Source organism: Callithrix jacchus, chromosome 1 (assembly GCF_049354715.1).
Source record: "Callithrix jacchus isolate 240 chromosome 1, calJac240_pri, whole genome shotgun sequence".
Classification (NCBI taxonomy): Eukaryota; Metazoa; Chordata; class Mammalia; order Primates; family Cebidae; genus Callithrix; species Callithrix jacchus.
Window position 1 is genome coordinate 105,005,646 of NC_133502.1, and position 26,404 is coordinate 105,032,049.

The following is a 26,404-nucleotide window of genomic DNA, read 5'->3' on the forward strand; positions in this document are numbered from 1 at the left end:
ATTTTGGTATCCATGGCAGGGGTGGGGGTTTGTCCTGGAAGCAGTCCTCTTGATACTGAGGGCCAACTGTACTTGAAAGCCAAAATGAGAAGGAATGCATTTAGCAGGAAGCTTTTCTAAAGTAGTGTGATGTTTTGAATAGTGAGGTATTTGACAACTTCATAATCTCATTACCCAAATGAAGTGCTCTAAAATGGATTGTGGTAAAGCTTGCACATATCTAAAAATCACTGAACTCTATTTATTTTGAGATGGAGTCTCGCTCTGTCACCGAGGGTGGGATGCAGTGATGTGATCTTGGCTTACTGCAAACTCCTCCTCCTGGGTTAAAGCAATTCTCCTGTCTCAACCTCCCAAGTAGCTGGGGTTATAGACATGCACCACCACACCAAACTAGTTTTTGTATTTTTAGTAGAGACAGGGTTTCACCATATTGGCCAGGCCGATCTTGAACTCCGACTTCAAGTGATCTGCCCGCCTCGGCCTCCCAAAGTGTTGGGATGACATTTTAAATGGCTGAGTTGTAGGGTATATATGTGATATACATAAAGCTGTTATTTAGAAAAAATTTATTACCTGTACTTTATAAAATTCCTGTGGCACCTGTTATTGTACAAAACAAGCTAGAAGTAATGACTTTATTGCCTCAGCAATAATATTTATTAAGAAGCATATGTGGAAAAAATAATTCATTATGGGAAGTTTTCCCACCTCTACATTCTCAAGTATAGTTTATGGAAGATCTAGAATAATGGAGCAGTCATTTCATTTAGTATGTAGTATATTGACAGGTTTCTAAAAAAAAAAAAAAAAAAAAAAAAAAAGTTGATGGTGAGTATACTTTGGAAAGCCATGAGTACCCAACACAATAAGAAAGGAATCATTATAAGGTATTAGACTACTACAGATTTTGGTTTTTGAAGCCTTGCCCCAGCTCATTAGTGGGTGTGAATATAGGGGTATGGGTGTGATTTTACAAACTCCTGGAAATATCACCCAACTTATTCATGCCTGGTGATTCAATATTTTCTTTTTTTGATTTGTTTAAGTGTTTTGCATTTAGTTGATTTAATTTCTGTTAACTTCCTTATTGGTTCAAGTAAGTGAGTATAGTCTATGTGAAGCACTGTTTTCATTAGATGTCTTAATGACTTTTGTACCTTTTCTGTGATGAAACATTTCAGGGGAAAGGTTGCATATAAGACAGCTGGTTTCTGATCATTTTTCAAAAACTGAAATCGCATTTATTATGTTTCCTCCAATGTTATTTTCATATATTATTGGGTCAGTGTATTAAAAATAATGTCTGAGTATATACTGCTATAATTCATACAGCATTTGTTGGGTCATGAGGCCTAAGCTAATAACTGTTCCAAGAGCCATACATTATATATTTTGGATTATGATGTCTCTTTCCCTTTAACTCTAGTTTTTGTTTCTTGGATCATTTCCATGAGTTGTGGAGCAAAAGGAGAGACTCAATTTGAATTAAGAGGCTAATTGGTTTCACTTCCTCATTTTTCAGGCAAATGGTAGGAAGTTATCATATGTGCAAGCCTTACTAAATATTAATAAAATACACCAATGTGCTTTCTTTAATTTTGCTTCCTCGAGGAGTAAATCTGGTTGAAAGTGTCCTTTCTCATTTGCTGCCTGCTGGTTATACGTTTCAAGGTGTGATACTTCCAAGCAAAGAGATCTTCCCTTAGCAGGAAGAAGGCACATTTCCATCTGCAATTTACCTCAGAGTAAGGAAACAGGCATTTATTTATTTTTAGGCTCAGGTCGACTATTGCTATTTCTGAAGAAATTGAAGGGGAAAGACAGGAAGAGAGACTCCTGCTCTGTTACCATTTTGTTGCATGTCTGTTGCTGTCACTGGATTGAATACTGGAGAAACATATGGCCATTACGTGAAATAAATTAGAGGACAAAATTTAAATTAATGAAACAAACCATAGGGTACCTTTTTTAACTGGCAGGTGAAATTGTCTTGACTTCAAAATTGGTGGTGCCAGATGTTGCTCCTCTCTTTTGGACAGCACATGCAAATACACAAGAAGCATCATGCAACTGCTTTGGAATAATTATAACCTAAAAGAACAGGGGCATTTCATGTACCTATCTTTGAAGTTCTCTGAGCATTCATTACAAAGGGGCCACTTCTATCTCCAATGACAAATGTTTCGGCTTTTTACAAAAGCCAAATCTAAATTTTTTTCTTTTAGGAAAGTGAGAACCCAAATGATTTCCTAATGCTGCTTTTCATGGCATAGTTGGATTCTCCCAAATTAGCCATTTGGAAATGAGTACTTTAAAGAATCCTTGCTGGGTGGTTTAATGCCAATCAATGATGAGACCACCCCCATCCCCCCCAACCCTGGCAGCAGGTACTATGGTTTTTGATTAACTTCAACATTTCCCCCCAAGAGAGAATTTTAAAATGTGAACAATACACAGGTTTGGCTTGTTTGTACATGTGTCTTTGTTTTAATCCTGCTCTTTTTCTTTCTTTAAGAAATGGGAAATATTTCTCTAATTTTCCCTTTAACTATTAGATGCCGCATGAACAGTGGACTTCTAAAAGTCCTTCAAGGTTAGTAACTGCTCTGCATGTGCAGATTCAGTAACTATTGTTTTCCATGATGCTTTCTATCTTCCAGATTCTTTTGTGGTTTTATGCATATTAGGCACACTTGGAACATATATAAGTCCTTCTTAGTATTCTCAATGTCATTATTTGAAATTATTGGGATAATATTAGCTTGAAAGCATGCTGCTTTCTGCAGTCTGAATTTTTTGACTTCCCAGATCATTGCTTCTCTTAATTGGGGCAGTACTTGGCTGGCTCCCTCTAGCACCTTAATTCCCCTACCTCGAAAGGTAATTATTTTTAGAGGCTCAAAATGAAGAGCCACATGAGTAAAAGAAAAAAAATCTTGACATATTAACCTTGAAAGAAGACTACTATAGTTTTAGTCAACTTGTTTGAATTATTTGAATACATAGTAAATACTAGGTGACTTTTTTTTTCCTGCCTTATGAAAAATTTAATAGTTTTTGATGCTGTACAACAACATACAGAGAAGGAAAATGAACATGAAATCCAACGCTGGAGAGAAAACCCTTGAGGTTATCCAGGCCAATTCGCTCATCCTCAGCTCTCATTGGCCAAGTGTGTCTCCTGTGGGCAGGGCTGGGAGGGCCCCTGACTTCAGGTGATGTTCTTTTTGTGCCACACCTCTGTCTGTAGCTGATATCCTGATGAATATGAAATAAGGTGGAAAATAGCATTTCAAATCCATCTTGGGCCTTTTCCTCTGTTACAGATGTAATTCACTGTTTTCCTTTGAGGAGGACCACGTAAGCCATTCTATCCTGAAGAAGTATTTGCAGGGTTAATAAGGACTTCAGAGTGCTTTTCAGAAGTGCATCTCATTATTTCCAATCCACTGCATTTTTAAAGTGTGCAGTTTATGTGTGACTTAACAGTCTGGATTGCATGTGTCACGTTTTTTATTATCTGGGAAAAGTCAAATTCTGTGGGTGGTGTATTAAGTTTGAAGGGTTCTCACTTTTAAAAATCTGTTATTATTATGACTTTATATTTTTATATCATCCCGCTTCGCAAATAATGTTCAGTGAAGTCTCAGTTTTCTCTAGAAGAAGTGTGCATGTAACAATGGTGCCACCTTTTTTTTTTTTTTTTTTTTTTTGAGACAGGGTCATACTCTGTCACCCAGGAGTGCAGCCGTGCAATCTCAGCTCACTGCCACCTCTGCCTCCTGGGCTCAAGTGATCCTTCTACCTCAGCCTCCCTAGTAGCTGGAACCACAGGCAAGCACCATCACATCTGGCTAATTTTTATATTTTTAGTAGAGATGGGGTTTCACTATGTTTCCCATGCTGGTTTTGAACTCCTGGACTCAAGCAATTTACCCACCTCGGCCTCGGCTTCCCAAAGTGCTTCTGGGATTATAGGCATAGCCGCTGTGCTCCGCCAGATGGTACTACTTTATAAATGAGTGTGTGTGTTTGTGTGTGTGTGTAACTTAGGGACCAACAAGATTCTTACCTTTTCTTTAGCTAAGGAGATTTGTATCATAGGAGGTGAAATTATATCCCTGGTTTTGCAGCCTGCTCTGATTCACACATTAGCAGAAGATGCTCAGTCATGTCTCTGTCCTTGCCTTTGAGGCCTAGAGAATGTAGGACACAAATCACATCCTCTGTTTCATCCTTTGTGGGTAGCCTCCATGTTGATACTGTGAACCTTCTAGGTGTACAAGAGTGCTTTTCATTGGAATGAATACACATTTCAAACTTAACGTCCTCCCTCTGCAAACCCTTTCCTCTCAGGCTTCTCTAAGAATCTAGTGCCTCCATCTATCAATCCAGAAATCTAAGCGTTTTCTCTATGTCATCTCCTCTCTTTTTCACTTCATCCCTCTCCAAACTATCACTCTGCTTGTCATCCACATGCAAACTTTTTAAGGATTTTTTTGGTGTTTGGATTATTGGAATAACCTACTAACTTGTCCTTAACAATCATCCTTTCTTTACTTAGCATAAATAGAGGCCTATTACTCCAAAGCTATTCAGTGCACTTAGAATAAAATCCAACTTATTTCCTAAAATATAATGGTCCAGGTGACTTGGCTGGTGTTTCTGTAGCCATTGCTCCCACCTTGCCTCCTACCTCTCTCCCATCCAGTTGCTATGCCACAACCACACTGGCCCTCTTATACCTGCAACATGCCAGCTAAATATGGTCCCATTTCAGCCTTCATGCCAGCTGGTCAACCACTTGGAATGCTGTTTCCTTCTAATTCTCTTGTTGCTGATTCTTGAATATTAGCTTTTATGTACTTTCTTAAGAAGGTCTCTCAAAGCAGCAGTCAGGTCACTCTGTATTTCATTGTCCTTTAATTCTTTAATGCATAGCACCCATCTCTGTTAGATATTTTATTATTCATCTATCCGTATGTCATCTGCTCACACTTGCATGTTACCTTTGTGAAAGTAATGACTGTGTCTGTCCTGTATCCTTGATACTAGAAGAATGTCTGACATGCAGTCTATATCCAGTAAAATTAAGAATAAATAATTCAAGCTAAAAATCTCCAAACACTATGAATTTAAATACTGAAATGCTGGTGATGGTTATCTGAGTTATTTTGGGAATGGAGAATTTGAGTCAGGGCTGAGACTAGATAAGTTGAGTAAAAGCACTTGCCACTGGATGAAAACCGAAGGCAGCTTCTCAGGTGCCAATATGGTGCGTTATAGTACTGCTAATGATCCTGTCTTTATTTTATTTATTGTGGATTTTTAGGGCATTAATTTTGACTTCAAAAATATTGCATTAAAATATTATTTCTCTTGATTACTGAGATTTTAGTGTCCCTCTCCCACCATATAGCTTTTTGTTAGACCATTCTCTCATTTTTCTACTTGATTTTGCATTGTAAATTATAACTAACATTTATTATCTATTTCCTGCTAGGCATTGCTTTACTTGGATTAACTAATTGAAAACTCAGAGCAGAGCTGTAAACTAGGTAGTGATATTTGCAGATGAGGAAATAGGCTTAGAGAGGGCAGGTAATTTACCCAAGGCCACAGGACTATTAAGAGAAGGAACTCAAATAGGTAACATATGCATAATATGTTATGTAGATAGAAATAGATGTAAAGTGGAAAAGAGATTAGTCTTTAACATCCTGGCATATTTTCACTACTGTTCTTGAGAGTTCTTTAAATAAATTTGCAGTGAGCAAAAGTCTAATGCTTAGGCATGGAAGTGCTGACCTGCTGGTTGTGTAAGGAAGATGAAGAAGAGGGAACAGAATGAATGTCATTGAGACTCTGTAGGACAGTGGTCCCCAATCATTTCGGCATCACGGACCGGTTTTGTGGAAGACAGTTTTTCCAGAAATGGAGGTTGGGTTGGGAGGCGGGGTTGGTTTCAGGATGAAACTGTTCCACTTCAAATCATCAGGCATTAAATTCTCATAAGGAACATGCAACTTAGATTCTTCACACGCACAGTTCACAGTAGGATTCATGCTCCGATGAGAATCTAATGCACAGGAGGCAGAGCTCAGGCGGTAATGCTTGCTTGCCTGCTGCTCACTTGCTGTGCAGCCTGGTTCCTAACAGGCCAGTGATTAGTGCTGGTCTTTGGTCCTGGGGTTGGGGACCCTTGCTTTTGGACACTCAATATGGTTCATATATTTTTTTGATCACTATTTAGGAGCACATTAGAGGATATGAAAAAAATTTCCTGTTTGGGCCATACACTCCTGAGACCATGTGACCTTAAGGTATTTAATGACTTTGAGAAAAAGTTTTTTAGTAAAAAAAATCACTGCACACTACACATCAAAATATGTGTTATATTTTGTTAGTTAATTGGAAAAGGTAAAACTGTGAAAATTGGAATAAAATATATATGTTTGAGCCTTTTTAAAGACATAAATGAAAGAAATCACTAAAGGAAAGCTTAGATGAATGACAGTAGTCCTTTCTTTCATAGTGCAAATTTATGTACCAGTTTTGTCAACAAATGAAAATAAAAGGGCAAATTCGGGAAATATTTGTAAATAGTTTAAATCTATCTTTAAAAACTAAATTGTTTAAAAAAAAAAATGAATAGGAAAGGCTGGGCATGGTGGCTTACTCGTGTAATCCCAGCACTTTGGTAGGCAGAGGCAGGTGGATGACCTGAGGTTGGGAGTTCAAGACCAGCCTGGTCAACATGGAGAAACCCTGTCTTTTTTTAAAAAAAAAAGAAAGAAAAAAAAGAAAAAATGAATAGGAAAAACATCAAGTCCTTAAACAATTAAAATGAAAAGGGCAAGTTCATAGAAGAAATAGAAATGAACAAGAAAAGTATGAAGCATGTTTTTTCTTGAAAGTAAAGATATAAATTTAGTTTTGTCTCTCAAATTTGTAGGTGTTGAAAAAATACAGTATTTTCAAAAGTGGGATGGGTGGTGGGTCTGTGGATGTGTCAGCTGGTACAGTTACAGGACTGCCACAGCCTGTAACATACTTGTGCTAATCACATTTCTATGATACTCTCCAAAGGAAGTAGAGATTCTGGCGGATTTTAGTTCAAAGATGTTTATTAGAGCATTATATACAAAAGCAAAAAATTTAGAAACGCTCAAAATGTGTTATTCCAGTGTAATTGTTAAATTATCACACCTTTATGATGTTTTTTTCAGCTAATTGTTAATCATTTCTGAAGAATAATTAGTATCAGAGAATAATTGTCACAGGATGTTAAGTGAATAACAATACAATATTGTTGCACGGTTTTCTTTTTTCTTTTTTTTGAGACAGGTTCTTGCTTTGTCACCCAGGCTGGAATGCAGTGACGCAATCAGTGCTCACCGCAGCTTTCCCCTTTTGAGTTCAAGTGATTCTTCTACCTCAGATTACCGAAGGGACTACAGGCGTACACCACCACACTTGGCTAATTTTTTTTTTTTTTGTATGTTTTGTAGAGACAGGGTTTCACCATGTTGCCCAGGCTAATTTCGAACACCGAACCTCAAATGATCCACCCACCTTAGCGTTCCACAATGCGGGGATTACAGGCATGAGCCACTATGCCCAGTTTGTTGCGGTTTTATTTTAGAACAAGAACAGAAAAAAAGTGCATTTACCTGAGGAAAAAAATAAGACTGGAAAGATACATAAAAATGGTCAAATTTTAAAATAGTTTTCTATAATAAATATTTGTAAGTTTTATTAATGGGAAAAATGTTTAGTATATGAGGGCATAAGACCAGGAGCTCTGGACAGATAAGATACCTTAGTAGGTTCCAGTCTGTCTTCTTCCTCATTAGCTGTCAACCAGCAGAATTCTTGCATGAGTCAGTTCCCTCATTTGTAAAATCAGTGAGTTCAGACTTCTCAAACCTTTTCTCCAAAGTACACCCAGAGGCAGAGAGAATGAACATGTACTCTTAGGAGTAAAGAATGGGAGAAGTTTAGCAGATTGGCTCAAAGCAACTTGCTGAATGAGTTTTAGCATGACAATGTCATGCAAACTTCCTGTTCTCCAAATTATACTGATGCTAGTTTAAAAAAATGTTTTTTGAGATATTCATATACCATAATTTACCTTTTTATATATTTGTTTAGAGACAGAGTCTCATTGTTCCCCAGGCTGGAGTGCAGTGACACAATCTCAGCTCACTGGAACCTCCACCTCCTTGGTTTAAGCAATTCCCCTGCCTCAGTCTCCTGAGTAGCTGGGATTATAGGCATCTGCCACCACATCCAGCTAATTTTTGTATTTTTAGTAGAGAGGGGCTGTCACCATGTTGGCCAGGCTGGTCTCGAACTCCTGACCTCAAGCGATCTGCCCATCTTGGCTTCCCAAAGTGCTGGGATTACAGGCACAAACCACCATGCCTGGCCTAAAATTTACCATTTTAAAGTGTACAAATTTATGGCTTTTTTTTTTTTAGCATATTCAGAAAGTTCTGCAACCAACTGATGTTAGTTTTTAATACACAAATGTTTACTATGGGCACTCTAAGAAAACGCTCTTGCACTTTTGAGTAACCTTGAATGATCAGGTGATTCTTCTGGGAGGATTTTACCACACTGAGAAGTCCAGGACTACATGACCTTTTAATATTTTAAGTAAATGAATTTTCAATGTGTTTTGCCTTTTTCTTTAAAATAACTTAACTGGGTTAGTTATTATTAATAGTCCTGGTTACCACTAAATTACCTGTCCAGTTTCTACTTGTAGTTGGTTATACTGAATTTAGTTCTGTTCTGTGTTACATTTAAAAAATTGTCTAGGATCTTCTGCAAGACCATGCTGGGGACAAATGCTTAACTGTATTCAACTCTTGCCCTCAACAGACAGTTAGTAAAAACAGGAAGTTATGGCAACTTTGATCTTAGAGGCACTCTGTTTCAAATGCAGGTTTCAATCTAAGTGGGGGAAAATGTGCAGAAAACAGAATACAGATATTTTAAGGTAGTTATAGTCTGGAATATGGACAACACATGGATTGAGTTTTGACTCAGTGTTATTAAAATACTTTTATCTTTGTAGGTGTGGATTGATGGTGTGCTTATGGGTAGAAAATTCCTTCTTACCGTTTCTACTTTTACTTTATCCAACTGTATGTGGAAGTAGCCCAAATTCAAATGAGGTGGGGCTGAGATTTCACGTTTCAGACTCTCAGCTTAAACCAGTGGACCTGAAGTACAGTTACTCTAATTATAATTCAGTTCTGTGAATCTGGGGTTTTGTTCTTGGCTATTCTTTACCTGGGTCTGGCCATGTAAGAGGCTGGGGCGGGGGCATTCATCCTGAGCCTTCTCATTTGTTAAGGTCTTCAGATCAGACTTCTGATAGTTTGACAGTATCTCTAGATGCACTCATGAAAGGCCCTGGCAGTGTGAAATGAATATATTCATGGTGTAACTTTAAAGGCTACAGTTTTGATAACTGTTTTGGCATAATAGAGAACCTTGAAAAAAAAGTAGAAGTGGTATGGACTTCCCTCAGCCTGTGAGAGGCCCTGCTAGGGTGTGTTTTCTGCCTCCCTCTTTTTTTTATCCTTCAGAATAAAGAGGATAGACCATGTGGACCCTTGAAATTCCTGGTAGTATTCGGTGACTGTTTTCCAGGGCCCTTGTATGGAAATGGGCACCAATGTCCTTCAGAGCAGTGGCAGTAGTAACTGATGTTTTTTTAAGCATTGAGCAATGCTTCTTCATATGTGGTTTGGCCTTGGCAGCTCTTATAATAACATAGTAGTCCAAGAAGCCAGTTCAAGTGAGAGAAAACCAATGAGTCCATGATTGCTTTCAACAATAAATGCTAATCTATTACCATTAAGAAGGTAACATGATTGGATTTAGAATGGTCATTTTTTACAGAACTATTTGCAGACTACATCATGCAAATAGGCAAAATAATCAGTGTCAACATATATATATATATGCTTTGTGTGGGTCAGACATAGGGTAAATACAGATTTGTGTCAGAACTTGTATGTGGGAATCGTGTTGTATTGAAAAGATCTTAGCAAAAAGAAAAAAAGGTCTAAAATGGAAGAATTAGATTGTGTGAGAGAGTGTGTGTCTAATGTGATGTATTCTGACAGCTTACTAAGTGATGCACTCTGTCGTATATTTAGTTTGTTTGATGATTGTTCTGATAGGAAGAGATGTGAAATGAACTGGGGATTGCTCTCTGCGCATTATCCTGATATTGCGATTAGGGAAGAAAAATTAGTATTCGTTATAGCCAATTACACACACTGGATGAAGTGGCCTTTTTCATAGCATGACTCTTAAATGGTTTCATTTCTGGGCATTTAGATGAGCTGGGATTAGAAAACGCAGATTACTTGCCTGAGGGTACAAATAACTTTTATGGGGACATTTTAAAGTCATATTTATATAGACCATTGAAAGAGCAGGGTTTTTCTGGGACTCACACTCTTATATGTTGATTTGCTTGTTAAAGTTATTAAATGACTTGATGGGAGATATATTTAAATTAGCAAAAATGAGATGCTTCTTCCTCCCCCAGACATTTTATGAAAGGGCTTATTGCTAGATTTTATAGTATCAGTGGTCTTGGAAACAGAGTCATATTTCTTTAGCTTGGTCAGGGTTACTTGTGCTTTTCATTGCCCTATGCTGTGAAAAGACATTAGTCATCACTGCATTCTTGAAGCAATCTACTAGTAGAAAAGTCTGCTTTTTTCATTCAGAGAAAGAGAATTGTGAAGTCTCTTACACTTTTCATTTTCATGTGGCCTTAGGAAACAACATAATTTTATGTAATTTGGGAACAGCTGTTTTTTTTATTATACCAAAATATTTCATACTAATCAGTGCTAGACTGTTAAAATGTCCATTTCAAACTCAGAGAATATTGTATAATTCCAGAAAAATAGGAGAATGACACATGAAATTTGGGTTACACATTTGTTAAGAATAATTCATTTGTCTCTGACATAGAACAGTATGGAACAAAGAAGCTGAGTTTTTTGCTTTGTTGATGTTTTAGTCCATATGCATTTGGCCTTCTCGTATCCACAGGTTCCATATCCATGGATTCAACCAATGTTAGATAGAAATATTTTTCAAAAAACCCACAAAAACAATACAACAGTAAAAATAATACAAGCGATAATACGGTATGACAGCTATTTACATAGCCTTTACGTTGTATTAGGTATTATAATTTTGAGATGTTTTAAAGTATATAGGGGTTATGTATAGGTTATGTGTAAATATTACACTATTTTATATCTGGGACTTGAGCATCTTGGATTTTGGTGTCTGGAGAGGAGAATCCTGGAACTGATCCCTCACGGATACCAAGATATGACTGTGCTTTCTTTTTGGCTGAATTCTGATCTAGTGCCAAATAATACCTTAATTTACTATTTTTATTATTCTACCTATAATATTTGCATCACACAGATTTTTCTTATATGAAGCTTTGCCTTCAATTTGAATTCACAACATTTGCATAATAAAATCAAACTGTGAACATTAAGTTCTTGAGTGAAATTTGCCTGGAACTTAGGGACTGGCCAGTTGGAAGATGGCACCAAGCAAGATTCAAAGTGGGTTCCTTTAATTGAAATAATATTAGAAATTAAAAATTAAGTTAAAGGGAGGAAAATTGGGTATAGTCAAAGCCTGGATGAGATAATTTTAAATTGTGGACAGTAGAAGTGAATTATTTTGGATTTTGGATAGTTGTGAAAATCATGCCCAGCCTAAGCTTGGGCATCTGAAGACTGGGCCTGAGTCCTGGAACTGCCTGTTCTTAGCCATATCATCTCAGCTATGTTGCCTCACCTCTCCAAGGCCTTTTCTCTTCTGTGGGATGAGGATAAAGACACCTACCTCACATATTTTTGCGAGGATAAAATGGCAGTGTATTTAAAAATGCTTGCAAAGGATAAAGGGTTGAACACAACTCTTTTATATTCAGGAGGTGGTGACTACTGTGTCCCCTGTGTGTACATTGGAGATTATTCTTAAAATGTGTGTGGGGGGAGATGGGGAAGCATGGCGGGTGGTGGCTTATGCCTGTAATCCTAGCAATTTGGGGGACTGAGGCAAAAGAATTACTTGAGTCCTGGGCAACATAGTGAGACCTATTTGTAATAGAGAGAGAGAGAGAGAGAAAGAGAGTGTGAGAGAGTTTGTGTGTGTGTGTTTTGCATGTACACATGCACTTTTCTGGCAGTTAAGTACTTTGGGGGAGAATTAGCAGCCCTGGATTTGGTTTTGACTGTATCAGTTTTTTTTTAGCTGGACGACAGCTGTTTGTTTATCATGATTGGCTTCCAGAAGAGTGTCATGAGAATGAGTTACTTAATAGAGAGAACTTTATAAATAAAAGATTTGTAGAGAATAGGAGAGGAGGAAGAGAGGATGTCCTCCATTCCCTTGTCTTCATTTGATTGGTATTTGTACTAGTCAGAGTTCCAGCAGGAAACGGATGGCACACTCCAGTGTGGGTTTTGAGGAGTGGAGCAGATAGATTTAAGTAACTTGTAAGAGCTGGTGCAGTAACCTGGAGCCAAGCAATAGCTAGGCAAGGCAAGGGAGCAGTTGTTGGAACCCAGAGAGAGCATTGGTATGGAGAGGGCCACCCAGCAGGAGCTGGGACCTTCTGAAGGCAACATAGCACATCTATGCTGTCCTGCAGAGAGGAAGCTAAGAGAATAAATGCCCCTTCCTCTTTCTCCTGCTCTCTGGTTTCCTATTGGCTAAACTCAAGCAGAAGACATGGTATAACGAAGCTGTTGAAATCCCTATTGGTTAGCCTCCTGGGGTACCCAGCAAGATGAGACAATGAAGAAAGGATCCCTGGGTATGTTTCTGGCAACAGGAAAATATCTTCGAGTTGATATTTTGATTATTCTTTCTTTCCTCTTAATTTTTCCTGACTCATTCATCAGTCACACGTTTGGCCCCTACTTGGAGTGTGATATCCAGTATGTGGACAATGCCCAGGGACTTGGTGACTAGATTCTAGGAAGTACCAAGTGTTGATTGCTCTTGTCCAATGTGATTTCATTGAAACACATGCCAGTGTGCTTATACTTCATCTGATACTTTCTCTTTTTTTTTTTTTCTTTTTTGGTGTGGGGTGGTTATAAGTGTGTCAGAATTTCTCAAATGACCAGGAGAAAAAAGGTCCTGTTGCCTGATTCTCTTTCTTTTTCTTCTTATACCATTAACCTCACAAATTAAGATTTCTTCTGTTTTCGTTGTGAATTAATGATTGTTTACACTTAGGCTCTAAGAGTAAGCCTTTGGCTCTGGGATTGTGATAATAAACAAGCAATCTGGATTTTTTTTTGTCTTACATACTTTTAATTGCTTGGAAGAGTAAAGATACTAGTTTCTGTAAATAGTTGGTTGATAATGAGAAACAGTTTTGTAGCTCTATCTCTACTAGAGAGAGGATAATTTTCAGCCACTTTATGCTTTTCTCTACTATTCATGGTTGGGATTATAAAATACTCATTTTAAACTTTTTGGATTAATCCTATCAGACTGGGTTGATAGCATTCACAGTACACCTGTTAATTTGTATTTCTAGGAGTTCCAGATCACTTTACTAAAGTAATAGGAAAATTATTATAAAGGAATCAGCTACTGCAGGACTCTGTGGCTAGGAATACCTTTCACTGTAACTGTGTGAGGGCTATGTATTTACCAAGACATCTGCAGTCATTTAAGAGTACTTCTATGAAAACTGCAATACTTAATTGAAATTTTGTGATTGTTTATAAAGATAGTAATGAAATCCAACCACTAGAAAAACAAAATGAATTTAGGACAGATGGCATATTACTAGCTTTTATTTTTCTTCCTCCTTCCTTCCCTTCCTCTCTTCCTTCTTCTCTCTCTCTCTTCCTTTCCTTCCCTTTCTTTCTTTAATAATTTTTCTCAGCTTTGTAGTGAGGAAACGACATTAATGACGCTGGTGATACGGCCATTCTTTGTTTCATTCTGTTCTTCCATCTTTAATATCCAAATTGGCACTTTTATTTTCTTCACATTGTTGGGGTAAGATAAAGACAGTTATTGTTTTGGAGATCTCAAGGAAATTTGAGAGGGAGTGAGAAAGGACACATGAAAATAGCCACTTACGTTTAGAAAAATGAAGTTTTAGAAGATTTAGATTCGTTGTAGAAGAAATATGCTGTCATTTTGTGAAGTGATCCCATTTTTCTGTCTTTTCTTCCCAGGGACCTATATAGCTCTGTTAGGGATTACCTTTTTAGGCTTGTGGTAACAGAAAAGTAATATTGAAGTTGTGAAAAAGGAGATAGCACAGAAGGAATAAAAAAGCTAATCACAATAAATTTCTGTATAATGTTATTAGTCAGGAATGGGGAGAAGGAAGAACCACCACCATGGCTTTCCTGAATTAGGTGATCCCTTTATAACTTGGTAAACCATCTCCCCCCCCAAAATAAATTCAGGGATATGTGATATATAGAAAAATGATTCTTATTCATGTCTTACCAGGACACTGTGTTCTTATGGCAAATTTTAAAATTAGAGAAAATGGGCTGGGCATTGGGAGGCCAGGGCAGGTGTACCCCTTGAGGCTAGGAGTTCACAACCAGCCTGGCCAACCTAGTGAGAACCCGTCTCTACAGAAATTAAAAAAAAAAAAAATCAGCTGGGCATGATTGTATGCCTGTAGTCCCAGCTACTTGGGAGACTGAGGTGGGATCTCTTTATCTTAGAAGTTTAAGACTGCAGTGAGCTATGATCACACCATTATGTTCCAGCCTGTGTGACAGTGCTGGACCCTATGTCTAAAAAATAAAATAGGGAATGTGTTTGTGTCTAGAAATTTTGAGGCCCTTTTGCCTTATCGCTGTCTGAGTACCATTTGTATAAGTGCACTATCATTTCCAGATCCAAATCCTGGCTTGTCAACCCAGTATCCTGGAAGCATTTTAGATATTCTGCAGGGAACAGAGCTTTATCAAGTTTTTATCATGTTCAAAAGATACTGTTGTCATTGTTTCTTGCAAGATACATGGTCACAAATCACTATCAAAATTTGGTGCTTAGTGGCTTCCAAAGAGGTGACAGGCTTGGGGGTTTTTTATTGTTGTTGGAGCCTATCTGCCTTTGAAATAGACTTGCTCCCTCTAATTTTGCTAAATGTTCACCATAGGTAGCATTACCAGTTCTAGAGTTGCTCCTCTCAGCAGGTCATCTGGGGATGTTAAATCGAAGGCATGGTAGTTTGGTTTTGTTATCTGAGAGACTGAGATGACACTGTGGTCTGATGAGCTGCTGTTGTTCATCTTTCAGGGACAGGAGAGAGTGGCAAGAGTACGTTTATCAAGCAGATGAGAATCATCCATGGGTCAGGATACTCCGATGAAGATAAAAGGGGCTTCACCAAGCTGGTGTATCAGAACATCTTCACGGCTATGCAGGCCATGATCAGAGCCATGGACACACTCAAGATCCCGTACAAGTATGAGCATAATAAGGTAGGTGTGACTCTTCTTTGGAACAGTTGGCTGAATGGTCCAGCTATTCACAGTAATGTGACAACACAAGTGGCCTCTTGACATGTCTGGAATGCATGGGGGAAGGGGTTGGAAATACACGTTTTCCAACCCATTATAAGTGAGACTTTGAATGGATAATAAGTTACTGATAAATGTCTTTTTCTTTAAACCTCTAAAGTTACACCTAGTAAAAAACAGAATCATACCTTTACTGATATCAATGGAAGGCATATTTGGATGTCAGGAATAAATATTTTCAGGTTTAAAATTTGGGGAAGCACACTATGTTAAGGAGACAGTGTGTAAGTATCATAAATTGGCCAAAGTAGGGGATTTCAAAGAGGTGGTAAACTTGCTTTTTAACAAATTGAAAAAACAATGAAAATAACTTAAAACCATTCTATCTGGTTTAATTTTGAATTTTGTGATTTTCTTTCACTAGTACCAGAGGCTTCATTTTATTTCAAAATAGGCCTGTCTTCATTTCCAGTAACCTTTCCTACACGTTTCCCTGCAATTGTGTTAAAGTAACAGAAACTTCTAAAGCCACTTAAAAGAGGATTAGGGGGAAAAAAGCCCTAAGATTTTAGCTTTTTAGAAAATAAACACACTTCAGTATCCTCTAGTATTAATTCTTGGTTGAAATAGAATACCATCCCCCTTCTCCTCCACATGGACATAAATGCTATAATTGCTCATCCTCTAAATATTACACAGAGGTGATACCAAACAAGGTTGGCATGTCTGAGGTTGGCCCCATGTTTGAATGTATGCTGCAGTTGTCCTGCATAAAGCTCCTAGACAGGAACTGGATGTACACCCAGGGTGTGACTGTGTTGAGGCTCCCAGCCTGAGGGAAGGGATATCTATTTGGAATTTATTAGAAATCTCTTTGTTGTCTGCTTTGTTGCCTTCCTGTTAATCAGTACATCCCCCATGGATGCAGTCTTTGCTCCTTAGGGATTTTAGAATGCTGATCCTACAAGTAAACCTTGCCTTTTGTTGTAAAACACTGTATTTGTACCTATGATTATTTTAGAGCCTTCAATAAGAACTTTCATTCTTTCAGTACTTTTGATAAATCTACTGTGAAGGATATTCCCATTTACCAAGTTTAGTAGGCAATAGCAAGAAGTTGGTATGTCCAGTAGGACTTATAGATTTAACTCACAAAAAACGAAGCCATAACTAAAATAAGGCCATTCTGTATACCTTTGCCTCTGTTACCATTCAAAGGCTTCTATAATAAAATACCAAGTCATCGGCATTTGCTTTTCTTAAATGGTTTCTTGAAATTAACTACTGGTTTCTTATCTAATTGATATTTTCACACTTGGTTTTCCAGTGGCATCAGGAATCTTTTTCACAGATAACAAAAAGACCCTCTACAAATAATTTCTCCTGCATTTATTTTCAAGAGTTAAAAAGAGTTGGGCAAGTTTGTGAGCCCAGGAAAATGGTAATTGAGCCAGAGCGAGCTGCATGGATATATCTAAGTAGTCTGAATTTGAGAAGATGAGGGCTCTCCCTGCCCCAAGAAATCTCAGTGGTTTCTAAAATCAGAAACCAATTAGCATGCTTGTTTCCTTGTAGTTGTCATTGTATTGAGTTTGTTTGTTGTTTATTTTTTAGTATCAGTAACTTATCCAGTCTATAGTCAGTTGATAATAAGATGATCTGATGAATTCTGGCTGACTTACCATATGTGTACTATTTATGTTTCTTATATATACATACCACACTGCCAGTTTACACATTAAAATATAATCTCCCTAAATTTTACCCCTCCCAAATCTTATTTTCTTAGATGATCCAGAAGAATCCTTCAGGACCTTGCCCTGTTGTTAGATTTTCATATGAAGATCATTTATTTTATAGTCATGATGTGGAAGATCGGGTGGAATTTATGCCTTATTCACACAACACACTGAAGAATATTTAACACTGTGTATTATTTGAACTCTTCATGTCAATTCTAATTGAGTAGACTTTACTGTGTTGAATACTATTCAGCTATAAATTGACATAAAAAGTTACAATATATGAGTTTTCCTCAGATATCATAATTAATCCTCATAAATCCTCCTACATATATTGGTTACTTAAGATTGCCTAACTTCATGACTTTAGTGTGTGATGACCTCCAAATTTCCTGTGTTTAACCTCTTTTCATTCATAATACAAGTGACTTTCACATTTGTTCCATTTTCTCTGTATCATATACATGTTCTAAAGAATCACTTTTCCCTTGCTTCATCCATTAACTTTCTGAACTCTGCCCACTCCTTGCCTTTGTTTATACGTAAGGGCATTATGTCTCCTCCTTTCTGTTCAGCTCAGCTGCCTCCTCTTCCAAGAGTTCTCTGCTTGCCTCCTAAACCCTCATAGTGCTAAGTAATCCTAGTCTTCTTTAGCATATCCATAGTGAAGTGTTTGTAATTGTCTAGCTTGTATTGATTACAGTGACTTGGATGTTGATCTTATTTTCCTCACTAGATTTTGAGCTCCTTGAAAGTCAGTCTTTGTCAGTTCCATCTTTGCATTCTTCATTGTCCCCGGCATTATATCTTGTACATAGTAAGGTGCTCAAAAAATACTTCTTTTTGAATAGGTATATTATTTGTGGCCGGGTGTGGTGACTCAGGCCTGTAATCCTAGCATTTTGGGAGGCTGAGGTGGGCGGATCACCTGAGGTCAGGAGTTCAAGACCAGCCTGGCTAACATGGCAAAACCCTGTTTCTACTAAAAATATAAAAATTAGCCAGGTGTGGTGGCACATGCCTATGAGCTCAGTTACTGAGGCAGGAGAATTGCTTGAACCCATGAGAAAGAGGTTTCAGTGAGCTGAGATCCTGCCAGCTGCACTGTAGCTGTCAAAAAAAATTATGAGTTTAACAATTGAGAGTTTCCTTGTCTGCCCCAAGTTGTCAAAATAATTATTCAAATCAACAGATAACTCTTGAAATCTCTATGCATAAGGGAATAAATGCTACGTACTGTCAGGGATGCAGAGAAGTTTAATCAGGGCTGGGCAGAAATTTATAGTCCAGAAAGGGAGAAGGGCAGATTTGAGAAGGAGCACTTTGGGGAGAAGGCATGGCTATAGTAAATGATCAGAAGAAGGAATTTGCATGCGATGTAGAAATCGGCCAATTTAGCTTGAGGGAATTCTTATAGAGGAGGACTAGAAAATGGTTTAGGAAGTTTCATGAAAGATTTTGCATCCAGGTTAAATTTGAATTTTATTTTCTTGTTTTTATTATCTTAATAGTAATTTATGTTTTGGTTAGAATTTTCTACAGAAATTTCTGGTTACAAAGGTATATACTTTATAATTTATAAATAATCTAAAGAATTTGATATAAAGATAAAATCACTGTTTTAGAAATTTGACTTCAAAACATAACCGTTTTGGTTTTTTAATAAAGCTTTTCTGTACCTACCATCACATTAGCCATAATCTATAGATAGTAGCGTAAATTAAAAATACTTTCTAATATTGTCCAGCCTAACTTTGTACTTGCTTTTGAGCCTCCTGTATTTTGTAAAGCAAAACATGGCCTACACATTATATGAGCTCTTCTGAACTGGGAAAGTGTTCAGTTTTGTTTGCTGTGAAATTGGTTCTGGCTCTCGGAATGCCACCTTAGAATAACTGAGGTTTCACTCTCTCCTGCTAACTTGTTATTGCTTGAACTGAGAGTCCTGCCTGGTAGCTGGGTAGAGGGTGCTGTGGTCTGGGGGAGTCCAGTCCACAGTCTCTAAACCAAATGGTGTGGCATTGCATGCCCTTTGTCAACAGATTGCAGAATTAGCAAGGAGCTTGTAATTGCACATTTTACCAAAAGAAAAATGAATTATTCCCTGAGTGTGTATGTGTTGTCTTGTTCTTATATTTTTTTTGCTAAACAAACACTGTTTATAGTTGAGCTGCGTGGACTCAGCCCAGGTGAGAGAAGACATATGTCTTAGGACTTTTAAATATACTGTGAACTCGGGTTTGTTTATTCCTAAATATTATTTTGCATTTTCCTTGAACACAAATATTGATAACTAGTGATAAACAGGGATTAAATATACATCTTGGGACTTTTAAATATACTGTGAACTAGGGTTTGTTTATTCCTAAATATTATTTTGCATTTTCCTTGAAAGCAAATATTGATAACTAGTGATAAAGAGGGATTAAATATTTGTCACTTGGTCAAATCAAAAGACGTATTTAAGCTCCACTAGGTGCAAAGCATTTGACTGTGAGATTACTCTGTCATTTCTTAGTTTCCAAAAGAAAGAATTTTTATCCTTGTTAATTTATGGCTTCTTTTTTTTTTAGTTTATTATTTTAAAACTTTTACTTTAGGTTCAGGGGCACATGTGCAGATTTCTTAATATAGGTTAAACTCGTGTCACGGGGGTTTGTTGCATAGATTATTTCTATGCCTATTACCCAGTAGTTACTTTTTCTTATCCTCTTCTTCCTCCCCCTTCCACCCTCTTTATACAGACGTACTTTTCTGATTAATCTTTGCTTTGGTGCTGAAATCAACTCTTAATAAAAAGGAAAGGATATAAAGTGCCTGTGTTTATGTGGCTAAGGAACTGTCTTGAGTTATAGCTGAGGGAGTGGATCTCAAGGTTTGAGATATTTTACTGTCTGAACCTGGCAGTTGGGGTTCTTCCTGTATTGCCTGTTATTAGTTATTTCATATTTGTTTACCATATTTTCTTAATCAGGTTGAGTAAGCAAGTTTCTTCCTTTATAATTCTTTATCTCCTCAGTGACATGCCAGATGTGTTGTAGAAGCTTTTGTTTATTGAGCGAATTACTCCAGATAGTGGATCCTAGTATCCTTTGATAGTTGGCTTATAATCTCTGTGAACTGTGAAATAAGGGTGGTATTGTGGCAATTTCAAAGTATTGATAGGCCCCTGTTCCCTTTGCCAGTCCTGGGAAGAGAAAAGAATCTGATTCAATGCTTCTTCATGTAGTGAATTTAAGACAGTTGTCCAGGAAAACTGAGTCTCACCTTGGGCGAATGTTGAGTGGACAGTTGCACCATTTGTTTTTGTAAACCAGTTTTTCCTTTTAGACTTGCAACTCCTGATAACCAGGGCTCATTTAGCACCTTGGCTGCAGCTGTCTGTGACTAACTAGCCAGGTATTTTGAGGTCTGACACCTGTGTTTTCCTTTTGCCTAGTGTGGAGAGGATATGAGAGGATGTATTGCTACAGTGCCTTTTGTCTTCTCTGAGAAATTCTAAGAAAGAACTTGTCACAGGAAAGAACCTCGTTAAACACATTTGACACTTTCTGAATTTTCTGTACTTCCTGAAAAAAATCCAAGGTCCCAGAAGCCATTTTTCATTTTCCGGAAGAAAAATACAGCCAAGTTTCTGGAGAACTGTTGCCCTTGATCAAGGAATAAAACATTACTACTTTATTCAACATGAGTGAATTTTCTTAGTTTACAAAATGCCAAAAGGCTGATTTCATTTTAATATTTCCTACCTATATAATAAATACATAATAGAGGCAGAACTAATAAATATATATGTTCTTATCTACCCCTCTGAAGAGCTTTATCAATCAGGGTTCTCTGCTTGCAGGCAACAGAAACCAACACTGGCTAACAAGTAGAAAATGAATTTATCTGAAAATAGACTCACTGAGAGAAAGGAGTAAAAGTTGAAGGATGGGCTCTTGGAAACTAGGGCAGGCCCAGGGAACTCATCTGTGAAATGGATAAACTCTGACCATTTTAATCTTCTGTCTAATCTAACCCATCCAAGGTTCAGATTTCTGGAAAAAAGTGCTTGTTTGGAGCACATCGTTGTTTGAATTTGCATTTCTTTGATAACTAAACATTCTGAACACTTTTTTGTATGTTTACTGGCTGTTGGTTATTTCTTGTAAAATACATTAATTTTTTTTTACCTTTTTTCCATTAGCTTGTCTGATTTCTCATTGTGCTAGCTCTTTGGACGGGGAAGGCTCAGCAATATGATTGACAGTCTCTGAGGGAAATCTGGGTACAGTTGGTAGAAGGGGAATGATGGTGGCACAAATTACAAATCTTCACTGTAAAAATACAGTCAGTGTGAAAAAAAAATGACACATGGATTCTCCATAGGAGCAAGCCTTCTGATTTTAATTAGCATTTACAAAGTCTTTGCTAAAATAAAATTTCTTACTCTGGAGTGGAAGGAATTTAAGGGGTTAGTAATTTAGTTATATATGAAGTAGCTAGCTGAATTTGAGCCTAAGGATTGAATATAATAACCTTGGGATTATCTCCCGCCACCTTCAGTTGTTTTAACTCTAAGCCTGAATTTCCCCATCTGTAGAATGGACAAATAATAAGGTTATTTCAAGGGTTAAATAGATAATGTACGTGAAAATGTCTTCTGAATGGTTTTTGAAAGTTTGGAAGTTATAAGAGGAATTGTCATTACGTAGAGAATGAATACTACTAACCTTCCATCTTTTTAAAGAATAAATCAAACAGAAAAAAGCAGTGTGACCAGATTTAGGAGGTATTTAAGGAAAACCTCAGAGTCACTTAGAATGACAGCCATTGAAATGAGATACCAAAAGAGGTTGAGAAATCTCCTTATCTGGCCGTGTTCAAAATAGAATGTATTATTAACATGTGAAAAGCACTTTTGCTAAAATAAAGCTAGGAATGTAGTAGACGACCTCTAAAATTCTTTTCAACACTATTTTTCTTCATGTCGATTTTCTAATTCTAAAACTTAAAAAGAGATGAAGTTGTTATTAAAATTATTTTCTTACAATTTGAAGCTTCTGCCTTACTTGAACTTTCTCCATTCTATAGCACCTGTGAAAAAATTTTAAAAAGACAATAAACAACAGATTTGCTTTGTCAAGGGTTTCCAGCCCAATAGAGTTTTTTTTCTTTGTATCTAAATCCCATAAGTGATTGCAGCAATTACATCTATGTTGATTTTTTTAAGTCTTCAAAAGTTTGATATCAGATGAAGGTTTTTGTGGGTAACAGTGATTTTAATTGGTTTCTTGGCCACAGGGTACCAAAACAGCCTGTGCTTTTTTATAGGGAAACTTTCTACTCCTGCTTCTATGAATCTTTGAGTGTTTTCTTGTCTTAACAGTCTGAATGAATCTATGGACTTTTCATGGCCAATCTGATGAGTCAGTCACCTCTTTTTCTAAGATTGGTTTACTGCTGCTTCTCCTTTCTCTCCAGGATCTTGGGAGTTGAATCACCATGGAGTCTCTGGTTAACTATATCAACTTTCAAAATCCTTTTCTATAATTTCTTTTCTCTTTTAATATCTTACAAATACTTCATAGCCACATTTTCTTCTCCTCTCTTCATCTTTTGCAGTTCTTTATTCATTTTATATCCATGATGGCCATGTAAAAATAGCAGATGAATATGATTTTTAAAATTCTTTGTTTTGTTGGCTAAAATTAATTCATAATCTCTAGACATGCCATATTGCCTAGTGAGGATGTAAAGCTAACTGCATTTTCATCAGAGGAGGAGTCTGAAACAAAGAAAGCCTTCAGCAGTAGACCGAGACTAATTTTTTTTTCTTTTTTGGTAATAAAAAGATTTTTAAAAAAATACAGAAGAGTGCACACATCATTAGTATTGAGTCGCATGTGTTTTTCCGTAGTCAGTACATGTATATCTAGATTTTTTGATCTGGATCAATACAACCATAATCTTGGAAGACTCTTCATGCTCCCTTTCCATCAATACTCCCAAGTTCTGAAAGAAGACCATCATCCTCCTGACTTCTAGTAACAGATTAGTTTTGTTAGTGTTTGATCTTGGTATGAATGGAGGCATATAAAATATATACTCCTTTGTCTCTGGTTTATTTCACTCAACATTGTGTTTGTTTGTGGAATTCACCCACGTTGCTAACTTGTAATTTTTTTTTTTAATTCTCATTGCTGTGTAATAGCAATGCCCTATAGAACCTTCTGTGCTGATTAAAATGCTTTCGGTTGTTTCTGTTCAGTACAGTAGCCACTGGCTACATGTGACTATTGAGCTGTGAAAGGTGGCTAGTATAACTGAGGAACTAAATTTTTACTTTTATTTAATCTTATTAATTTACATATGACCAATAGTTACTGTACTGGATAGTACAGTTGTATAACTTTTTTTTTTTTTTTAACAAATATGCTATCATTTGTTTTACAAACACACACATACACACACACAGATTATATCCTGTTATAAAATTGGACATTTCTGGCTGGTAAAAATAGTGCTAATGTAAACATTTCTGTACCTGTCTTTGGTGAACATAAGTATGCATTTCTTTGGAGTATGTATCTGACATTTGGAATTCCTAAGTCAGAAAGTAGGCATATAAACAGTTTTAGTACCTAGATACTGCCAAAGGGTTTTCCAGAGTGACTGTACCAGTTTATATTCCCACAAGCTGTCTGTGAGAGTTCTAGTTGCTCCACATCCTTGACAACAACACTTGGTATTATTCTTTTTATTTTAGTTGTTCTCCTGGGTGGTATTATTAGTTTTACTTTGTTTTTGAGACTGGGTCTCAGCTCTGTTGACCAGACTGGTCGTGAACTCCTGGGCTCAGGCAGTCCTCCCACTGCAGTTGGGATTACAGGTATGCCCCACTTCACCCAATCTTTTTAGTTTAGCTGTTCTAATGACCGGATAGTGTTATAACATTGTTTTTGAGTTTGCATTTCTTTGATAACTAAGCATCCTGAGCACTTTTTAAAATATGTTTACTGGCTATTGGTTATCTCTCTCATAAAATACATTAATTTTTTACCTTTTTTCTCTTGGCTTGTTTGATTTTTCATTGATTTGTAGGAGTTCCTTTTATATTAAGGGCATACATCTTTGTTGAGTAAATGGATTACAAATGTCTACTTTGTGGCTTTTTATTTTCTTAATGGTTCTTTCAGTGAAAGTTCTCAATTGTAAGATAGCCCTATTTATAATTTTTTCCTCTTCTAATAATTGCTTTTTTATGTTCTTTTAAAGTAATCTTTGCCTACTTAAGGTCATGTAGATAATTTGCTGGATTTTCTTCCAAGTTCTTTATTTTGCATTTTACATTCAGATCTAAAATCCATTTCAGGTGGATTATAGAGTATGGTATGAGGTCAAGATTAAGTTTTTTGTTTTGTTTTGTTTTTTTGATGGAGTCTCACTCGTCATCCAGATTGGAGTGCAATGGCACAATCTTGGCTCACTGCACGCTCCACCTCCCAGGTTCAAGCGATTCTCCTGCCTTAGTCTCCCAAGTAGCTGGGGCTACAGGCGTGTGTCACCACACTCGGCTAATTTTTGTATTTTTAGTAGAGATGGAGTTTTACCATATTGGTCAGGCTGATCTTGAACTCTCCTGACCTTGTGATCCACCCACTTTGGCCTCCCAAAGTGCTGGGATTACAGACATGAGCCACTATGCCTGGCAAGGTCAAGTTTTTATGGTTTTGATCTGGATATCTGATCAAAACCCAATTCATTTATCGAAATGACCATTCTTTACCCAGGGCTATGTAGTGCCACTTTTGTCACAAATCAAGTGAATGTGTATGTATGAGTTTGTTTCTGGACTCTCCATTCTGTTCCATTGGTCTATTTTGTATATCTTTTGACAGTACTGTGCTCTATTAATAACTAATTTTTGCAGTGTTTTAATATTGGGCAGCAGTAGAATTCACTCAGTGTTGATTTTCTTCTTTGGGATTGCACAAGAGATGAATCTATTCCTGTGTATTTTTAAGGAAGAGCATTTCTTTAACTGGCAGGTAGATTTCCTAGGGTTAATCCAAGTGTATTAATTGTTCTCTCTAATGCAAACATCTTCCTTTTTCTTGAGGCTTCAGTTTATTTCCTTATCCATACTGTATTAACTGCATAGCTCAATAAAAGGACTTTTATTTTTCCTACTTTGATAATATAGTTTCCTTTTTTAGATCAGTGTCCTCATTTATGAATGGGGATGGTGGCTTTATTATTATTCAGTTATTTTCTTTCTCACTTTAATCATTTCCTCTAACAAGAGTTGGAGCTGGACACAATGCAATGGAGTTCTACCAAATTCCCCTTTCACTAATCACTTTTTGGGCCAGTGCGGCTCTGCAGCACCGGATTTTGCATCAGAATCCCTTCCACTTTCATATCTTCACCATCTATAGCATTTAGATTTAAGAAGCTTACTTGGGTTTTCTTTTTTATGTTTTGTGATCTCAAGCTACTGGAAGGAGACCAATTCATGTAGCTCAACATGAGAGCTAATGTTACATCAGAAGATAATGAAAGCTGATTTTGCCCTTTTATTAACATAATATTTTAATCCTGGTATGCTATATGGTTACTCATTTGTGCCTAATACAGATAATGGGAAGCAGTTCACTATAGTAAAATTAGGAGCATTAAGCACAGGTGGAACTGTAGACATATGTATCCACATACACACATGTAAACACACACTCATGTATGCCAGCAGTGACCTTTGGACACTACATTGTATGTATATGTGGGAATAAAACTGATGGAAGCCCAGCATTATCTCTATATTGTACACATGCAGTGACTATGTTTGGATAATGTTCCCCCAGATTATGCTTTATGACTTATCTGCATTGTTTTTCATCTCATCTCAAAGTAACCTAGCTCGGCTCATCTTCAGCTCATGCACAGCTTCCACATCCACTGCTTAGTTCATCTTTAGCTAATTCACATTGTTTAAAATTGGATGAAAGGAAAAAAATTAACACTTGAGGGAAGACATTGGGCCTTAATTACTTAAACCTAGTCCAGCATTCGACTTACGGTTCTACTCTGTTG

The 26,404-nt window shown here is 37.0% G+C and overlaps 1 protein-coding gene across 2 annotated transcripts in view; it reads left to right on the plus strand.

Moving 5' to 3' along the window:
- The window catches only part of GNAQ (G protein subunit alpha q), a 333,551-nt gene that overhangs the window by 94,938 nt on the left and 212,209 nt on the right, over positions 1-26,404 (plus strand). For both annotated transcript variants that reach the window (XM_054255455.2, XM_002742816.6), the window contains exon 2: positions 15,364-15,548. In XM_054255455.2, coding sequence (XP_054111430.1) covers positions 15,364-15,548 — 185 coding nt within the window. The remainder of the gene's footprint in view (positions 1-15,363; positions 15,549-26,404) is intronic.